At 42.0% G+C, this 20,873-nt stretch overlaps 1 protein-coding gene across 4 annotated transcripts in view; it reads right to left on the bottom strand.

Annotated features, from left to right (window-relative positions):
* The window catches only part of ccdc57 (coiled-coil domain containing 57), a 184,594-nt gene that overhangs the window by 62,548 nt on the left and 101,173 nt on the right, over positions 1-20,873 (bottom strand). For 3 of the 4 annotated variants that reach the window (XM_078570969.1, XM_078570972.1, XM_078570971.1), the window contains exons 9-12: positions 19,235-19,397; positions 8,235-8,369; positions 1,991-2,228; positions 247-429 (exon numbers count right to left, since the gene is read on the bottom strand). In XM_078570969.1, coding sequence (XP_078427095.1) covers positions 247-429; positions 1,991-2,228; positions 8,235-8,369; positions 19,235-19,397 — 719 coding nt within the window. The remainder of the gene's footprint in view (positions 1-246; positions 430-1,990; positions 2,229-8,234; positions 8,370-19,234; positions 19,398-20,873) is intronic. The other variant, XM_078570970.1, reaches the window with a different exon arrangement.

The raw sequence follows: 20,873 nt of genomic DNA, 5'->3' as shown, positions 1-20,873 counted from the left end.
TTAAGAAGAAAGGGAAATGAATTGGGAGAACAGTGATGGTGAAAATAATGTGAAATCAATTTGTGGTAATGAATTAAGAATATCATACAACATTATTTGATACCTTGAAAACAATTAGTACCAATACATTAAATAAGGCTGCTGGAAAACAGAGTGGATTAGAGGATCTTTGTGACGGATGAAATTTTTAAAATTGCATCATTTATAATTCTGTTTGTTCCAAAAAAATTGTTTCTGCATTCTCACCTATTGTCTCATTTAAAGTACAGGTGTGGTTCTGGAGATAGGCATTATCTGCAGTAACAGGGAAGCTTGGGAGTGGAACCTTTGTTTTACTGGAAGCTTTTGAAATGTCCTCCAGTTGTCCTTCCAACTTTCTGTACTTCTGTTTCAGTTCATAAACCTCATCTTCCAAAGATTTAACATACTCTAGAAGTGAAACAATATTACATAGTAACTTTGCACCTGTTTGTTCACATTATTGTAAGCGTTGGGGCAAAAGTAGAAAATTTGCCCCAATAAGTGCTGCTGGTTGGCAGAACGTACAGCCAGCTAATAAATGTGAGGTCAGTGGGTTTGATTCCAGATACAATCTGAAATTTTAGGTATCTTCTTTTTCCAGCCTATTATGTGTAACAGAATTCTTCTTTAACTGTTAGCAAATCCATTTTGATTTTATTAAGTGGAGCAGTAAAATCAGACTGAGATAGGAAGTAATTATAAAGTTGAACTACAATGAAGGACTTAATGTGAAAAGCAGATAAAATCACATCATCCAGACTAGCTGAATCTGTGGACCAAAGCAACACTAGGGCCAGGATTTTTCAGTCGGCAAGCAGGGGCCGGCCCAACACGCTGGCGCATAAAATGACAGCAATGACATCGGGCGTGCGTGATGACGCTGTCTCGCAATGTTTTGTTTGGCGGGCGCACGCCAGAGTCGGCTGCGTGCCCGCCGATAACTGATAGGCCTATTAAGGTCATTAATGAATTAATTAATGTAATTGTTTACGTTGCCCATCCAACCTTACGGTTGGCGGGCAGATGAAAAGGCCAAGTGGCCGTCACGTTTTTTAGGAAACCTCGTCCATGAGCGGGATGAGGTTTCCTAAAGCTTTTATGAATCAAATGAAAAAGTTTTCTGAAACATAAAAACATGTCCCATCTCATGTGACACAGTCACATCAGGGGACATGTTTAATTACATTTTTTTCCCATTTATTTATTTATTTCAATAACGCTTCAATCTCCCTGAAGCACAGAGCTGCCTCAGGGAGATTGAAACGCTGTTTTGCGTGCATGCTCAAAAGAGTGCTGGTCCTGACTCTCCCTCCTCCTCCCCCCGCCCGCACAGGTAGCACTGAGCGTTACCGCTCGCGTCTTATGCTGGGTGGGCCTTAATTGGCCTGCCCACATAAAATGGCGGCGCGGAGCTGATCACAGGCGGCGGTTGGCTCCACGGCCACCCCCGCCTTCTCCCGCTGAGCCTGCCCGACGCAGGAAAAATTCAGGCCAAGGTCTTCACATTACACCGCATAGCAGCCCTCCCCACACCCTTTCTAAATCCCCAACTCTACTGCACTGAGTATCAGTCTGCACCAAGATCCCATTCAATGTACTGGGTATTGTACTAGGCCCATGTTCAATTCCTGATTTATGTAGAGTTAACTAGTGTGGATGGTGCACGAATGATGTGTGAACTTCTCAAGCTGGAAAACTGCCAGATAGGCCACTTACTCCCCAGTGTTTGGGGCAGCAAGAAGTCAGGCCTCTTCCAGATCACTTGTCCTGAGAGCTTTAGGTAAGTTGTAGTGTCCTTGCTACCAATCTGGTAGAGACCATTTAACTGAGCACAAGCCAAGAATCAAATTGGGTCCTTCTGATCTATACTGCTAAGTTATACACTGCCTAATAAACTGAACATTTGGAGGAACTGTAAAGAGTTTCTTTGCATGATTGCATGTTTAAGGTTTAACAAAATGCTCGTTACCTGAAGTGTATGGGGTTATAGCATCTTTAGAAGCCTCTTTGGTGGTCTTGAGTGATCCTAATTCGTCAAATGATTTGTCCCGGCTTTGGTTGGCATGAATTTGCTCACTCAGCGTCTCCATCTCTTTCCTCATTTGGGCAATAACTGTACGCAGGTTTAAATTCTGCTCCTGGAGCTTCCGAATAACATCTGAAGGGAACTCTACCTTATTCACATTTCCTTTCATGGGCAGTACAGTCTGTCAAGGTGAAGACAAAATGTGATGATTGTCTGTTCAAACAGATACAAACACTCAGGCCATTGACAGTCATTCTGGCTCAGCAGGAGAGAAAAATAATTAATAAATACTGAAGAGACAAAAGACTAAGAAAAAAAAGAGGAGACTGGAATTCGTGGCAGAGACTCAAGAAAACAGGACCCAGTAGTAGAGAAACAAAGTGATACTTCTGTGTAATTGAATAACACTATTCTGTTATTTATTTATTTCTTCGGTGCTGTGCACCTCTTCTTTTGAGATGACAGGTTAATGTTTCATTAATTTTGCCTATTCATCTGAATCCTTGAGGCAACATGAATAGCAAGCCTTGGGACCAGGATTTCCTTTTCCTCATATAAAAAAAAGGTTCTCAAAGAATCATAATTTAGACAAGGGAAGGGGATTCCCGCACACCTTTTAATGTACTGAGCAAGTCTGTCACTTACAATGATCTCTCTCTCTCTCATGTGCTGTTAAAATACTTGACTCGCGTATCATTAAATCCCAGGTAGAAGCATGGCATGCTTAACATCCCTAGCCTCTAACTAGAAGTGCTCCATGAATGACAATGCCACAAAAACTTTGGTGTAACTGCTTGTCATCACACTTAGCAGCAGCATGCAGACATCTGTGTGTTACTGCACATCATGGCTACTGACAGAAATTTGGGTTATTCTGTTCAGTTGATAGTACTCTAGTTTCCAAGCCACAGGACAAAACCCCACTACTGAAATTGCATACATCATCTGGGTTAACATTTCCGAGCAGTACTGTGGAAATACATGCAGGTGTACATTAACAACATACAAAAAGAGGGAAACACACCATTGCCACTTCTCCTGCAATTCTTGTTTGAATCTCTGTTGTCACCTTTCTGCCACTCCCACAGCCTCAAATTAGTCCTAAGCAACGTTATGGATGATATTCTCTGTGACTGTGGCACACTTATCTCTCCTCATTCTATTTGACTTCTCTGCAATCTTCATCCACTGGAATATTAATTAGCAAAGCAGAACAATGAAAGACACCTAACAGGGCTCTACTAGAGTGCTACCCCAGGTCAAAGTGGGAACCTTCAGAGCCCTTATAGTCTACTCAGTGACAAGCAGGGTGGCATCAATGAGTACTCAAGGGGTCTTCAGGGTCTAAACAAGTGTCATCGGGCACTGAGGGAAAGGCCTTAGTCAATAATCAATTATCCAGAAACTTGCCTTTGACTCACGAATAGCACTGACGTTAGGGACTGTTTTAAAGTGAAATGGCAGATACGGCAGCTGCCTGAATAGCTTTCATTTACATTCATGAGGTGCTTTGCATTACACGTCAGCTGTGTATTGAGACAGTGATACTGTTTCCTGTAAGAAACCAGCTTTCTGAAAATGGGGAAGTATGGTTAAATGGGTTTGTGTAACACTTCTGTATGTAAAATGAATAAAGGAAATGAAATGGAGAGTTCACACAAACAAAGCATCAGTTACTTTCTGATACAGTAGTGGCAGCATATTGACTGAAGTTGGAAGTTACCTCTGTGCTGCCTGAAAAATGCTCACATAGAAAGGAGTGCCCCAGCAACTTTTACTGCCATGTTAATGTTGAGCTTCTGGTGTAACTCTTTCGAGCACAAATAAATAAACTAAATTGACAAAATCAGGGACAAAGTAAAAGCCAGCCCCTTAAAGGGAAACTGCAAAAGACAAAATTTAAAGGAAACTTACAAACATTAAATCAAAATGTGATCAAAGGGGTCTATAAAGCACCCCAGTCCCCGCAGTGCCCACCGAGCACGGGAGGCCTCGACGTACACCAGATCTTGGACAAGCAGGTGGCAGATGTCTCCAATGGTGCTTGATGAGGTTTTCCTCCCCGAGTTTCTCTTCATCGTCTTACAGCTCATCGTTTCAAAGCGCAGGTACAACAGAATTCTTAATAGGCAAACCATTGTACCCTCGACTTAATGGTTGAAATAATCTCTCCACGAACTGCTGCAATGCGGACACTATTGGTAAGCTGAAGATACCGAAATCTCCATGGCCAAGGTTTCCAAGCCCCACTGTGGCGGGTTCCCACACGGCAGATGTGGCGAGCCATTCAAACATCCGTTGGCTTTGGCAGGGCCAGAAGATCCCACCGGTGGGAGGGGCCAGAAAATTCCAGCCATATAAATATATATATATTTTTAGCCACAAATACTGAACAAGTGCATTACTCTAATAAGAAAGCCTGTAGCAACATTTTTGCCTCTCTAATGATAGCCAGCAATGCTCCTTTATAAAATTAAATGCTGGAGTTATTTGCCCCTTCTTTCATGTACATGAAAATGCTCTCTGGTGGAGATATTTACCTAAAACTGATTGGGGTTGAAAGTAGATCAGATTTTCCTGCTATCTGATGCCCATTTTGTGGCAGATTTGGGATGGACTGTGGAAGAAAATTGGTCAAGAATGGGCAATAACCCCTGGCAATTTAAAGAAAAACACCTTTGACCCAAACTGACAAATTGGACATCCCTCCCTCTAGCCAAAGCTAAGAAAATCTTCCAGCTTTGTTTAAGCCCTCACAAGCTTGGCTTCTTCATTTCGAGCACAAGTTCCCACCCACATCCTGCATGGTGAACAGAGATTTGCTGCCTCTTTCTCTCTGCTCTCTCTCTCTCTCAGGTTCTAGCAGACTAACCGTGTCTGAGAGGTTCAGAAATCTTTTTAGAAGAAATCTGGAACCCAATCCTAAAATGGCTTCCTATGGACTTCTTCCTTCCCAAACTCACCTCCATGTTGCCATAGAAAGGAGTGCCCCAGCAACTTTTACTGCCATGTTAATGTTGAGCTTCTGGTGTAACTCTTTCGAGCACAAATAAATAAACTAAATTGACAAAATCAGGGACAAAGTAAAAGCCAGCCCCTTAAAGGGAAACTGCAAAAGACATGTACCTTGTATCCATGTAGAAATGCTAACTAGCTATCCTCTAGACCCCCAACTTCATTTTATCTTGGAATTAACTAGACAGTTTAAGGTATAACCATTTACAAAACTGACATTCCTAACACCTCCTGGAGACTAACAATTTATACACTGTGAGCACAGCTACCCTGGTCAATGTTTACAGGCGTGAATACGTTGCACCTTCTTCTCAGTAAGATAACCTGCCCGCCACCCCCCTTTAACAACCAAGCCCCCAAGATTGTTGTCGGGCAGGATTCAAAAAGGTCACATGACCCACTTCAATCCTCCATTTTACCCTAAATACTGTCCCAAAACATAACAATCTTGTAAACTTCATAGTTGAAACAACTGCCTTGACATCACATTCTCCTATTACCTGTTTCAACGAAATCACTCCATATATTTCAAAATTTCTCTTCCCAAGTTCATGAGCTCAGTTACGATTTATTCAAAGGCTTAACTTTTACCTCCTTTGATTCTTTATCTATATGCTGCTCCTTTTCCACAACCACGTGGTCAGCTTCGACATGGATACCAATGACTTTGAACTTTAGCCTGTTCCTGTAACCTGCATGCTGGACCTGCAACTTAATAGCAAAAACAGTTCCAGACCAGCAACTCTACATGCATGTGTCAACTCCACGTACCTCTCAAACAGCTCTCTCAGATTCAGTTGACAGCTGCAGAATATTGATATCCTGCTCAACCCAGGAATAAGATTCAAACCCACAAATGGCCCACTTTCACCTCAACAAGGGCCTATCTATGCTGCATTCCTACACAAAACTCCAATATCTTCAAAACTGCATGTCATGCATCCTATCAACACAAAGTCCCACAAAGTTATTTTCCTTTTCCTTGAGCACCTCCACTAGTTCTCAGTCAATCAAAATATTAATTGCAAAATCTTCTTCCTTATCTTCAAGGGCCATGTTCCATGTTCTATCTCACCTGTACAAGCTTCACCAGTTCTACATCCAACAATCTGGAATCATAGAATTGCGCATCACTGACGGAGGCCATTTAGAATCAGGACACATGCAGTGGGCTATAAGTAACTCAATTATTGCCCTACACTCTCCCTGTATCCTTTTAAAAATCTCTTTTGCAAATGTTTATCGTGATTGATTGACATCCTTCCATCTGCGACAGAGGGTGGGAATGCAGCTCCAGAACTTTGGCGAGGTCATATGAGATCACCTGCTGCATTTTTGGTGGTTAAACAAGCCGATTTTGGAAAGGGAAAATTTGCTACAAGTGCCACACATGAAGTTGTCCCTTGCTGGTGATGCAGGATGATATCTGCTGATGCCTCATTTGCAGAGCTGGCGTCTGCTTTGGAGCTTCTGAAACCACACGTCTTCATGGTGGCAAATTCCTACCCACAACTGATGTCACCATTTGTATTTTGCAATGCAAATTTTTTTCACTTCCTTTTTAAAAACTATTACAGATTCTGTTTCCAATACTATTTCTGCAAGGCCAATCCATGTCTTAACACCCTCCAAAAAGAAAAATATCTTAACCTCTCTTTTTGTTTCCAATCTTAAATTCATACCCTTTAGTTATCAACTCACCCATCCAGTGAAATAGATTTTCCTGATTTATCTGCAAAAAATCCGCAATAATTTTGCATCAGATCTCCTCTCGACATGCTTTGTTTTAATGTTCTAAACTTTACTAATGTCCCATCCCTGATATCATCTTTGTGAATCTCTTCTACACCCTCTTCATCACCTTGACATCCTTCCCAGGGTAAGGCACCAAAGCTGGGCAAAATATTCTAGCTGTAGCCCAGCTAAAAAATAGTACAGCTTTAGCATCATTCTTGGCTTTAGTGTGCTATACTCCTACTTATGAAACCAAACAACCTCTGTTCTTCCAACTCTAACCCATTCATGAAGCTCCCCCCTCTGCACCAGAATCAGTGGCATAGACTTCAGCCTCACATCTGTCTTCTAAATTTAATTCTTCTAAACTTAATTCTTTTACTCTACCTTTGGCCACATGCACTACCTTTATTCCTTATTTCCTACTTGGTGCCCACCATTCTTCTTATAAAGTACCTTGGGATGTTTTGATACATAGAAGGCACTATATAGATGTAAATTGTTGATGCTGTAGTTTCATTTCTATAAGCAATTTAGTTCAGTTAAAGAAGAAAATGAGTGTTTAAGGGCAGTACAGTGACCAGGCAGAGCCACAAGTATATGTCCTACTACAGGCTAATCTAAATTTGTTTAGAAACACATGATCAATACTAAAACTGAGCCAAATATGTGACAATTGCTGGGAATTAATCTTTTTTCTAACTAGATTTTACCCTCTTTCTTCAGTTTCCCCGTTACCTGGTCATGATGGGAGCGGATTTACTCTTTCACTTGTCGTACCGTGAAACTGGAGGTGCATGGGAACCCACCTATTTTCCATCCTTTCAGGTCATGAAACAACCAATCTTTGCTGAACCCCTACACTTGGAAGCACGGCTAAGACCGGAAAATCCAAGTATAAGACACTTAATTCTAATAACTCTGGATAAATTTTCCAATTTTGATTTTTCTGCCTTCATAAAAGTATGAAAAGCGAGAATTTTAAATCTGAAATTCAAACAGTTAAGCTCACAATGAATGATATTTGTCTAGTTCCTGTGAAATATTCTGTGTCAATTGTGTGATCAATAAACTGCAGGGATTTGGTACTGGAAAATGAACTACTTTAAACAATCTGTACAATTTTAAACAGGGCATGTGTATGGTATGAATAACTTACTCCAATATTAAATTGGAGTTAGCTTTGAAGGGAATAATCTAGTATCGGGCTGGTTTGCGGAGCCTTGTATGAAAATCTCCTTTCCAGTGAGCTTTGTCAGAATTTTTATGATAATGGAGAGTCTTGCCAATTTTGACAACTGACATTTGGGGAAAACAATATCAGAGGCAAAGCTTGGTAAAGTCTTTCCCTTTTAAAAACAGGAAGTGGGGAAGGAAGCAGAAGACAATGGGAGAACATTACTGGCATTATATCACATTAATGATAAATAATTTTCACCTGTGAATCTCGCTCTGGAAAAACACCATGCTCCTGCAGTGCAGCTATTGTTCGGTCTCTTTCTAGGGTCAATGTTCGAACTAATGTCTCCACCTCCTGCAGTTTACGGTCTTTTTCTCGTAGTTCAGCCGTAACCTAAAGAGAATTGTATGGACAGGCAATCACTTTCAAGAACTTGCTGCAGAAGCTGGGTCAAGATCTAAAGAATGGTAAAATCACTCAGGAGTTCTCCTCTGCAGTAATTCTCAGCAGCTGGTCCGATTTACCTTAAAAAAAACAAATATTCTTGACAATTTTTAAAGGCAAATTTGTTCCCTTCCCATTTTCTTCTGATAGTCTTACCTCCTTATTGGGTTACAGTTCCAAAAGTGCTGGTTTCACTATGGTACCTCACCCACATGGCCAATATTCATACCATTAAAGTCAGGAGGGTATCACAGACAAGTCCAATTTTAACTAATTCGCCCTCCATGCCCCAGGAGCAAAAGGGAATAAAAACCAATGCATTATTTCTCCTGACACCCAGCTTGTTATATTCTTTCATGGAATATGGGCAGCACTGGCAAGACCAGCATTTGTTGCCCATCCCTAACTACCCTTGAGAAGCTGGTGGTGGTAAGCCGCCTTCTTGAACCGCTGCAGTTCATCTGGTGGAGGTACACCCACAGTGCTATTAGGGAGTCAGTTCCAGGATTTTGATCCATGGCAGTGAAGGAACAGCGACATAGTTCCAAGAAAGGATGGTGTGTGGCTCGGAGGGGAGCTTGCAGGTGGTGGTGTTCCAATGCGTCTGTTGCTCCGAGTTCGCGGGTTTGGAAAGTGCTATCAAAAGAGCCTTGGTGCGTTGCTGAAGTACATCTTGTATATGGTACACACTCCTGCCACTGTGCATTGGTGGTGGAGGGAATGAATACTCAGCTTGGTAGATGGGGTGCCAGTCAACCAGGCTGCTTTGTCCTGGATAGTGTCAAGCTTCTTGAGTGTTGTTGGAGCTGCACTCATCCAGGCAAGTGAAGAGTATTCCATCACACTCCTGACTTATGCTTTGTAAATTGTGGACAGGCTCTGGGGATTAAGGTGGAGAGTTACTCACCTCAAAATTTAAAGGCTCTGACCGGCTCTTGTAGCCACAGTATTTAAATGGCTGGTCCAGTTCAGTTTCTGGTCAATGGTAACCCCCTAGAATATTGATAGTCAGGGATTCAGCAATGGCAATGCCATTGAATGATAAGAGGAGATGGTTACATTCTTTCTTGTTGGAGATGGTCATTGCCTGGTACTTATGTGGCACAAATGTTACTTGCCACTTATCAACCCAAGCCTGAATGTTGTCCAAGTCTTGCTGCATACTGAAGCGGCACAGATTGCATCAGTATCTATGGAGCTGTGAATGGTACTAAACATCGTACAATCCTCAGCAAACATCACCACTTCTGACCTTATGATGGAGGGAAGGTCATTGATGAAGCAGTTGAAGATGGTCTAGGACACTACCCTGAGAAACTCCTGCAGCAGTGTCCCAGTACTCAGATGTTGGCCTCCAACAACCACAACCACCTTCCTTTGTGCTAGGTTTCCAACCAGCAGAGAGTTTTCTCCCTGATTCCCATTGACTTCAATTTTACCAGGGCTCCTTGATGCCACATCTGGTCAAATGCTGCTTTGATGTCAAGGGCAGTCACTCTCACCTCACCTCTGGAATTCAGCTCTTTGTCCATGTTTGGACTAATGCTTTAATGAGGTCAGGAGCTGACTGGCCCTAGCGGAACCCCAACTGAGCGTCAGTGAGCAGCTTTTTGCTGTCCAAGTGCTGCTTGATGACACTGTCAACTTTGCTGAAATCAGTTAACTCAGCATAGAACAAGGACTGAGCTGTCGGACCTTCCTGGTCTGTACCATTTGTGGCTATTTAGCCAGAAGTAAATAATCTGACTCAGACTAGGAATTCAGCCCTTCTAACCATATGGTTTGGCCATAGCTTTCAAATATGTATTAGAATCAACAGGGGAAGGAAAAAATATCAGCAGATGGCCCAATCTATGGATAGCTTCAAAATTTGCATCAAAATGTTTCTTATAATCAATGTACAATGAAATTGGAGTAATCAGACAATTTCAGATCCCTTTTCATGACCACTCTACTTCACAATTCCTACATTTTCTTTAAAAACTCCAAATCTTTCTGGCACTTTTTAAAACAGATACATCTGATAATCTACATAAAACAATTAGGAAATGAGCAGCAAGGCTACTTATAGCACCAGAGAACATTTGGCTCACGTTCGAAGATTACCAAATAGTTATGTCTGTAGCTGTTGCACATTTAGCTACGGATAGAAGTGTTGATTTTCTTGTCAGTGAATTCATATAATGAATAGCTGGGCCATACAGATCATGGAAATCCCCTCCCTACAAAAACAATCACAAAAAAAGTTCTCTAATGTAAGTAACTGACATGAAAACAGGTTAAATTTATTGCAATTGAAGCTGGTAGACACATGTTGTTTTGATATTACAGAAGCACCTCTTGAAACTTCCCTTGCTAATTAGTATACATGTCCCCCAAATACAAAGGGATCAGGCGTGCAGGATCATCCACTGTAGCAGAAATAACAACAGTGGTGAGAAGCCTTTATTTTGCTCAAACTACTCAATAACTTTCCAGTCTGCTGAATAAATGGATTCAGAAACTGGTATGAAAATATGACTAAATTAGACTGACTCTTCTGCAAGGATAAAATTACAACTTTCCAGCAGCTCGCAGACAAATTGCACCTAACTCAACACAAACCTTTTCATTACTTCTCATTTAAGCACCATGTTTATGGTCAAGAACTAATATCAATAAATTTCAATGCCAATTAACCTCTCACTATCCCTAAAACAGTGCTATAACCTAAAGGATACTCATATATGCCTCCTATTCCTTCGCAAATTGTTGCCCTGTCAACAGACAATGCGGAAAGCTGATAGGAGTCATGGGAATTAGATTCAGAACACTGGATAACAGAGGAGGAACAGAGAGAGGTACAGAAATCTTGCAGTAGAATGCCAAATAGTCAACACATCATACTTCAAAAATTCTGAATTCCAACCAAATTCCATCAATTCTATCCTTTGACAACTAATGCACAGTGGAGGGATTGTGGCAAGGAGGGTGCACTTGCTGGAGCAGTTTGGATACATTCTGTACTCAGTAAGGGGAATTCCATTCTGGAATCAAGTCACTTCTGAGACTCGACCCTGCACCACATTGGTAACATGTGCACATTGTGGTTTTGCTATGTAAGACAGTTATTTGGCCTAGTCATGTTTGCTGCCCAATTAATGCCAGTGGACATGAGAAGACAGGACATAGGCAGCAGTGGGCCCAATTTAAAGGCAGGGTAGCAGCCATTGCTGAGGCTTGCCATTTGTCTAAGGGATGGGAGGAGGGTGCAGAATGCATTGAGCAAGATGACCCCCAATTTCCCTGCAAGGGCAGCCTCCCTTTTTTCTGATGCTTTACTGGAGGTGCTGCTGAAAGCGATGATTTGAGCACCAAAATATTCTGTTCCCTGCCAGTGACAACAGAAAGCCTGCAAGGCTTACTGAGGGAGGCTGGCTGGAGGTGGCTCATGAGGTCTGCAATAGAGGTGTGGCGACAAGGAACTGGTCTCAGTATCGGAAGCATTTCAATGGCATTCTCAGATATGTAAAGACGAGTCCACAGGTAAACCCAGATGGCATGCATCCTGGCCAGCAAAAGTGCAAAAGAGACAGGTATCCTCAGGGTGAATAGTGTTCTCCTGGTGATGGGAGAGATGTGTGTTCAGCAGCCTTGATGACCCATAAACAAAAGTCAGAGCCCTAGTACTGTTGGTCAGGAGGCTGGAGTGCAGGCTGCAGCCATGTTTGAGAATGAAAAGCTATGAGTGGTGAGGAAGAAGGGCATTGTCCTAACTGCATCTTTATTCACCTTGCAGGCCAAATGGGAGTTAAATGCCAGGGAGAAATAGAGAACACCTTGGCACCAGGGTGCCACAATGTCACTTACTTTGACCAAATTAAGGGCCAGCTCCTCAAAGTGCCAAGCCACAAGAGACACTGGGGATGGAGAAACAGGGGTCTGCCGTGAACATGGTGACGTTAGGATATTTTTACCATGTTCAGGGGATGCATGGCAATGCTCTCCATGCTCCCTAAACTGTCAAAGCTTGAGCTGTCATTTCAATATTTTTAGCAGCTTGAGCATTTGTTGACTGTCCTGATCTCTCATAACCATCCTCTCTTATGTCTCCCTCAGAGTTGGCCACAGAGGGGCAGGAGCCCACACCAAATAACATTCCCAAGGAGTCAGGTGGAAGATACCTCGGGAAGGCACCATCAGATCTTTCCTAGGCTGCCTCCACCAGTGCAGGTATTCACACCTCAGTGGATCCTCATGCGTTATTAGAGAGTGGCACAGGATGAAGCACACATCACATCAGAGCAGGAGGATGCAGATTTAGCGGTGGCTAGTCCCCCTTGGAGGATGGAAGACAGATGCAGGGCAAAGATGCAGAGTCTCGGGAATCACACAAAAGGTGACTCTAACTGGAGAATGTCAGAGTCATCGGACATTAACTCTCCGCTGGTTGGAGTCAGACCTAGTGCAAAGGGAGATGGTTGCGGTTGTTAAAGGTGAATCATCTCAGTTCCAGGACATCACTGCAGGAGTTCTTTAGGGTAGTGTCCTAGGTCCAACCATCTTCAGCTGCTTCATCAGAAGGTCAGAAGTGGGGATGTTCACTGACGATTGCACAATGTTCAACACTATTTGCAAATCCTCAGATAGTGAAGCAGTCCATGACCAAATGCAGCAAGACCTGGACAATATCCAGGCTTGGGCTGACAAGTGGCAAGTGCAATTTGCGCCACAAAAGTGCCAGACAATGACCATCTCCAACAAGAGAGAATTGAACCATCGCCCCTTAACATTCAATGACATTATCATTGCTAAATTCCCCCACTAACAACATCCTGGGGGCTACCATTGACCAGAAACGGAACTTGACTAGCAATATAAATACTGTGGCTACAAAAGCAGGTCAGAGGCTAGGAATCCTGCAGCAAGTAACTCGCTTCCTGATCCCAAAAGCCTGTCCACCATCAACAAGGCACAAGTCAGGAGTGTGTTGGAAGACTCTCCACTCACCTGGATGAGTGCAGCTCCAACAACACTCAAGAAGCTTGACACCATTCAGGACAAAGCAGCCCGCTTGATTGGCACCCCACCCATAGATATTCACTCCCTCCACCACCGACACACAGTGGCAACTGTGTGTACCATCTACAAGTTGCACTGCAGGTGCTCACCAAGCCTCCTTAGAAAGCACCTTCTAAGCCCACGACCACTATCATCTAATGTTATCATTTATTGCAAGGGGAATTGAATACAAAAGTAGGGAGGTTATGCTTCAATTGTACAGGGCACTAGTGAGGCCACATTTGGAGTACTGTGTACATTAATGGTCACCTTATTTAAGGAAGGATATAAATGCATTGGAAGCAGTTCAGAGAAGGTTTACCAGACTAATACCTGGAATGGGTGGGTTGTCTTATGAGGAAAGGTTGGAAGACTAGACTTGTATCAGCTGGAGGTTAGAAGAATGAGAGGTGACTTGATTGAAACATATAAGATCCTGAGGGGTCTTGACAGGGAGGATGTGGAGAATATGTTTCCTCTTGTGGAATAATCTAGATCTAGGAGTCACTGTTTAAAAATAAGGGGTAGCCCATTTTAAAACAGAGATGAGGTGAAATGTTTTCACTGAGAGGGTCGTGAGTCTTCTGAACCCTCTCCCTGAAAAGATGGTGGAAGCAGAGTCTTTGAATATTTTTAAGGCAGAGGTGGATAGATTTTTGGTAAGCAAGGGGATGATAGGTTATGGGCAGTAGGTGGGATGCAGATTTCAGGTTACTTTCAGGTCAGCCATGATCTTATTAAATGGCGGAGCAGGGTCGAGGGGCTGAATGGCCTAATCCTGCTCCTTGTTCATATGTTCGTTTAAGGACAAAGGCAACAGATAGATGGGAACACCACCACCTGGAAGCTCCCCTCCAAGTCACTCAGCATCCTGACTTGCAAATATATCACCTTTCCTTCACCGTCGCTGGGTCAAAATCCTGGAACTCCCCCCTAACAGCACTGTGGGTGTACCTACACCACATGGACTGCAATGGTTTAAGAAGGCAGCTCACCACAATTTTCTCAAGCACAATTAGGGATGGGCAATAAATGCTGGCCCAGCCAGCAACGCCCACATCCCATGAATGAATTTAAAAAAATCTGAGGCACTACGGAGTCATGGGATGAGAATGGAGGAGTCCATCCATCTCATGTGCTCCACAATATATCAATGTTTTGAGTACATGAGCTCCTCCTTTGAGGGAGTGGCGAACCTCATGGAAAGCCATATTCGTCATCACTCAGAGTGGATGCAGGAATAGCGCAGTGACATGCCTGGAATCCATGCCACATTCTGCGGCATAGACTGGCCTGTGTTGCACATAACATAATGAAGCATGGAGTGGATGCGAGCAATGCCTCAGCTGGTAGCTTTCTCCAGCGATCAAGGGTGCCATGAAAGGGCTGAGGAGGCAACAAGTGATGGTGAGGAGCCACCGCTCACGGGGCTCTGTCATCATCATTCGCCTCCACAGCCCATCAGATAGGTGGAAAATCTGTGGAGCCACACCCTGTCAGAGGCTGCCCCTGCAGTGAATTTGGTGCAGCAGCCTTTGATGGTGCACCTCCTGGTACCTCCATACTGAGGCCAACTGCCGCAGGCATCTCAAGCCCAGACAGACACTAGCGAGCAGTCTGCCTTGATCTTATCCTCAGCCACAGTAGCAACACCATGTAGGAATGGCTGTGAGCCAGGCCACTTTGTGGGTCACTTGGGTTTCTCTGATGGAAATAATTTCACCCTGTACTTTAATAAAGCACTGGGTATGTTTTTGCATGAAGGTAGAATTGTGAGTCTTCATTTCACCATGGTGACAGTTGCTGCAAACTCTTAGATGACTGTGAACGATGGCACACGTCAGCGACAGTCTGTCTGGACAGGCATAGCTGCTGTGACAATAATATTCCAACATTTTCAGGTAGCTTTTCCGTTGATGTTGCATTGCCTTCTTACCCATTGTTCCTGACCCCTGCTCTCCTGCTGCCCATGGATGTGCCTCTGCTCCTGTATATGCCACTCTTCATTGCTAGTCGACCCTATCTCACTTTTGTTTTATTCTATGTCCTTTTATGTGCTTCCTTCCTTCTGGCACCCTTCCTGAGCACCCCCTCTCATGAACCTGGGAAATCTCTAAGCAGAGGGCCCTGTCAACACCCCACCCAATCCTTTCCCCCGACCCAAGACACCCCCCCGCTCCGTCCCCCTCAAAATGCTGTGCAAGGGAAAGGTTTAAGCACCCACCCACCCCAAAATCACCGTTTCAAACTATTAAAAATTCCACCCAATGATTCTGGGGAACAATGCAGAAAGCCGTGAAGTAACAATTCCCACAAAATTAGTTCCATTTCAGATGAGTCTGCTTACTTAAAGCAAGTCTCCACAGCAAACAGCCTAGCATAATATTCCCACCTCATAGCAAAGAAGCATATTCCCCTGCTGAGTTGACAGATGTACATGCGGGTAAACACCTATCATGCGCCAGTTAGACGTGGTCTCATCACCTTGGACCTTTTCTGGCAGTCTGTGCAGCAGCACCTTTTGAAGATTTCATTGAAACCAAATGCTTTTTTCTTTGTGGAAAGGGGAAAATAGTGCCATGCAAAACAGGAGAAATGGCAATAATTAACTAAATGCATGGGAGAAAACAATCTAAATGGAGCAGAAATTAACACAACCACCAGACAATTATAGGCGGAACCCTGGACATAACAAATAGGGAGATCTCAGATTCAATCCCCAGTATATACAGAGTGACTAACATCAACAAGGACAGAGGCAAGGCCAGTATTTGAGTCTCTGGACTGCAAAGAGGAAAATTAGCAATGGGGTCTGAAAGCTGGATATCAAGCAACTCCTGCTGGGAGGGTGCACACAAAGCCAAGGTCAATAAAGACAGAGGGGAAAAAGTGAGATGGGAATAGGGCCATTATGGGACTGTCAGGTCAAAGATCACAAACAGCAACAGTGAAATATCAGAAATAATAAATAATCATTTTACTTCAGTATTTGGCAAGAAGATGGACCAAGTGAACATGACATTGGAACTTGAGAATAGAAATTATATAACTGTATTTAAAATAAAAAGAGGAGAAATATTAACTGAACTAATTTATCTCAAACAGGATAAATCCCCTGGTCCAGACAGATCCATGCATTACAAAAGAATCCAGGCAAGAATTGCAGAGGCACTGTTAAACACATTTAATAATTCACTAGAAAAGGGGTAGTACCAGAGATAGCTAACATTACAGCTATATTTTAAGAAGTGATATGGAAGGTGTCCAGGAAACTATAGACCGGTTAGATTAACATTAGTAGTAGGAAAAATAATGAAATTACTACTAAAGGAGAAAACAGAAAAATATCTGGAAACCAAAAATATAATAATGAATAGTCAACATTTAAAAGGGAATGTCTTGCTTGACCAACCTCACTGAACTCTTAGAAGAGGTACCAGAGATTAAATAGACAAGGGTAGCACAGTAGATGTAACCCATAAAAGGCCTTTTGAAAATTTAGCTAAGGTACCACATAATGCATAATGGACAAATGAATAAGATCAAAGCATATAGAGTCAGGGGGACAAGTAATGGAATGGATAACTGGCTAGCTGAAAGACAAAAAGAAGAGAGTAGGGGTAAAAGGTAGCTATTCAGAGTAGCAGAAGGTTGGGGAGTGAGATCCCACAAGGTTCAGATCTGGCACCACTGTTATTCATAATTTATATTTACAATTTAGACTTTGGAAGTAAAAACACAATTTCAAAATTTGTGCACAGCAAAATGTGAGGGATGGTCTACATTGCAGAGGACTACAACAAACTACAAGGTATTAATAAGCTTGCAGAATGGGCATATAATTGGCAAATGAATTTAAGTGAGAGTATTACATTTTGGCAAGAAAGTAAGGAGATTGTACATTACTTAGAAAATAAGAATCCAAATGGGGTAGAGAAGCAAAGGGATCAGGGAGTACAAATACAGAAATCACTAAAAGTTGCAAAGCAGGTCAATAAGACAAACCCAAAAGCAAACCATGCACCACTGTTTACTTCCAAAAGGACAGAATTGAAAAGTAGAAGTTGTGCTAAACTTGTATCAAACCTTGGTTGGGAGCACAATATACAGTTAGGGGTACTATATTATTAAAAGGGTAGAGGCACTAGAGAGAGTGCAAAAAAAAGATTTACAAGGATGATATCAGAACTGTGAGGTTGTACCCAAAAGGAAAGAGTCATATGCACTCGAAATGTTATCTCTGTCTCTCTCTCCACAGATGCTGTCAACCTGCTGAGTTTTCCCAGCATTTTTTGTTTTTGTTTCAGATTTCCAGCATCTGCAGTATTTTGCCTTTATATTAGGAAAGGACTGAGTTTCTTTTCTCTTGAAAAGAAAAGGATGACCTAGTGCAGGGTCTTTAAAATTATGAAATGTTTTGATACAGTAAACACTGTGTTTCCACTTGTGCGGAAGAACAAAACTAGAAACCATCAATATAGGATAGCCAGGAAGAAATAAAAGGAACTTCTTTACCCAGAGAATGGTTAGAATGCAGAACTAGCAACTAGGGGAGTAGTTTAGATATATAGGATAGATGCATTTAAGAGGAAGCTATATAAGCACACAAGGGCTAAGGGAATAGAGAGTTATGCTGATACAGTTAGATTAGGAAAGACAGGAAAAGGCCTGAGAAACCATAAATGCTGGTATGGACTAGTCGGGCCAAATGCCCTGTTTGAGCTATACATTCCATGCAACTGTAAACATGGAACTCATCTTTGACTCCATTCAATTAAATACTCTGCCAACACTCAATATCAGGGCATATATGTAAATAACTTACGAAGAGCTAGAGAATATCCCATGCGTCTAGGACCATCGGAAAGAGAGAGGAGGAGAGAAAAATCAAGCAGAAAATTAACCACACACACAAAGCATTCAAAATATGTAAACCAGTGACAACATATTATCAGTATATATTTCTGCAAAAAATGCTAACAAAATATATAATAAATCAATCAAATGGGAACGTTTTTGAAAAAAATACATTCAGTCGAGTTGATGCAAGTACCTCTACCATTGAAGTTGGGTGGAGGTAATGTTTTTGCCCTGTTAGGTTGGAAACAACCTAATGGACTATCTCAAAAAATAATGGACAGATTGTAATGAAAGTTGGTGCACATATAGAGTATAGCCCAAGGAATAACTGCCAGTTTTTGGCAAAGATGCAGATCTGGATCCTGGAATTTCTTTAAAGAATTCATTAAGATTAGGAGACAGGACAATTTGACTCTTGTTGAAGAATGTTGTAGGCTGTTTTATTTGGAATATCGTTGCCGATTTTAGAATGTTGCGGATTGTCTTAGCTGCTGCTATGGAATTTGTCACAGCTATCAAAATGTGAGTAGAGTTTTCAAAGCTGGTTGTTGTTTGTGGATTGGCCTGAAGCCTCCTCACTGCGATGGAAGCTCTTAATAAAAAGTATTTTTTTTCAGCTTTGTAATTAGAGCACCAATCAGGCAGGGAAAAACCTCAAAGAAGAGCTGTGTAATTGTATTAACATTGAGTTAACACAGCGTGATGGAGGTATGCAATCTTCTGATTGCCCTCTTCACTTGTTTGGAATGTTTAAGGATTGACACCCAATCATATAAATTGGAACTGACACCTAAACCAGAATCCCAAAAATAATAATCTTGGGGAATGGACTCAGGTGCTTCGAAATGGGATGTTGAAATGGAGGTCTGATCTGGAATAAAACAAATTTACTGAATTTCTTTTCTGTGACTTACCTGATCTCGGGCTTGGTTCAGACTATGAATAAGCTCTTCTGATTTTGCATACTGACTTCTTTCTATCTCCTCACAGTGTTGCTGCCAATCCAATTCTGCCTGTACTTTCATTTGTTCCAGATCCCGCTCCCTCTCTACTGCTCGGACAAGTTGTTGTTTATATCTAAATCCAGAATAGTTTCAGTATGAGAAAAGTAAAAACTTTTGAAAAGGAATTATCCAATCAGCTTTTAAAGACTGTGATTATGGCTGGCCCCGAATATGGAACAGTAATTTGATCTCAGGGAATTTGCTGGCAATTGCAAATATCTGACATCTTCAGAACTGCTGAAGTGAATTATCTTGAAATCTGTTCCAAACTGCATCAAGCACAGTTTGTCCATCCACCTGGTCCTTGCTAAACTACAACAGTGATCATAACATTCACATTCAGTTTGAGGGTGAGAAAAATGGTTCTAAGGCTAGTATCTTAAATTTAAATAAAGATTATTACAAGGGTATGAGGACAAAGTTGGCTAAAGTGAACTGGGAAAATAGGTTAAAAGGTAGGACAGTAGGGAAGCAGTAGCAGGCATTGAAGGAGATATTTCATAACTCTCAGCAAAGATATATTCCATTGAGAAGGAGAGACTCTGTGAAGATGCACTATCCATGGCTAACTAAGGAAGTTAAGGATAGTATCCAATTGAAAGAAAAAGCATGCAATACTGTGGGGATTAGTGGTAGGTCAGAGGATTGGGCAGATTTTAGAAACCAGCAAAGAATGACAAAAAAAAAATGGAGGGAGAAATTAGAGTATGAGAGACAGCTAGCTAGAAATACAGCTAGTAAGAGTTTCTAAGAGTATTTAGAAAGAAAAAGAGTAACTCAAGTGAGTGTTGGACCCTTACAGGGTGAGACTGGGGAATTAATAATATGAAACATGGAAATGGCAGAAGCGTTGTAATTCATCTTTACTGTAGAAGGCACAAAAAACATCCCAAGAATACTTGAAAATCAAGAGGTAACAGGGAGGGAGGAATTTAAAACAATCACAACCTCTAGAGAAAAAGTACTAGGAAAACTACTAGCACCAAAGGCTGACAGGTCCCTTGGACTGATGGCCTGCATCCGAGAGTCTTTAAAAAAATGGCTGCAGAGATAGTAGATGCATTGGTTGTGATCTTCCAAAATTCCTTAGATTCTGGAAAGGTCCCAGTGGATTGGGAAATCACAAATGTGACACCTCTATTCAAGAAAGGAGGAAACTATAGCCAGTTAGCCTAACATCTGTCATAGAGAAAATGCTAGAATCCATTATTAGGAGGGTAATGGCAGGACATTTAGAAAATCATAATACAATCCATCAGAGTCAACATGGTTTTGTGAAAGAGAAATAGTGCTTGACTAATTTATTAGAGTTCTTTGAGAGAGCAACAAGCAAGGTGAACAAAGGGGAACATGTGGATATGGTGTGTGGATTCCCAAAAGGCATTTGATAAGGTGCCACATCAAAGGTTACTCTACAAAATAAGGGCTCATGGTATGGGGGTAACATATTATCATGAATAGAGGATTGGTTAGTTAACACAAAGAAGAGAGTAGAGATAAATGGATCATTTTTGGGTTTGCAAGCTGTAACTAGTGGAGTGCTACAGGG

This window comes from Cetorhinus maximus, chromosome 24 (assembly GCF_964194155.1).
Source record: "Cetorhinus maximus chromosome 24, sCetMax3.hap1.1, whole genome shotgun sequence".
Taxonomy (NCBI): Eukaryota; Metazoa; Chordata; class Chondrichthyes; order Lamniformes; family Cetorhinidae; genus Cetorhinus; species Cetorhinus maximus.
The sequence above is the reverse complement of the archived record's forward strand: the minus strand, read 5'-3'. Positions and strand labels throughout refer to the sequence as shown.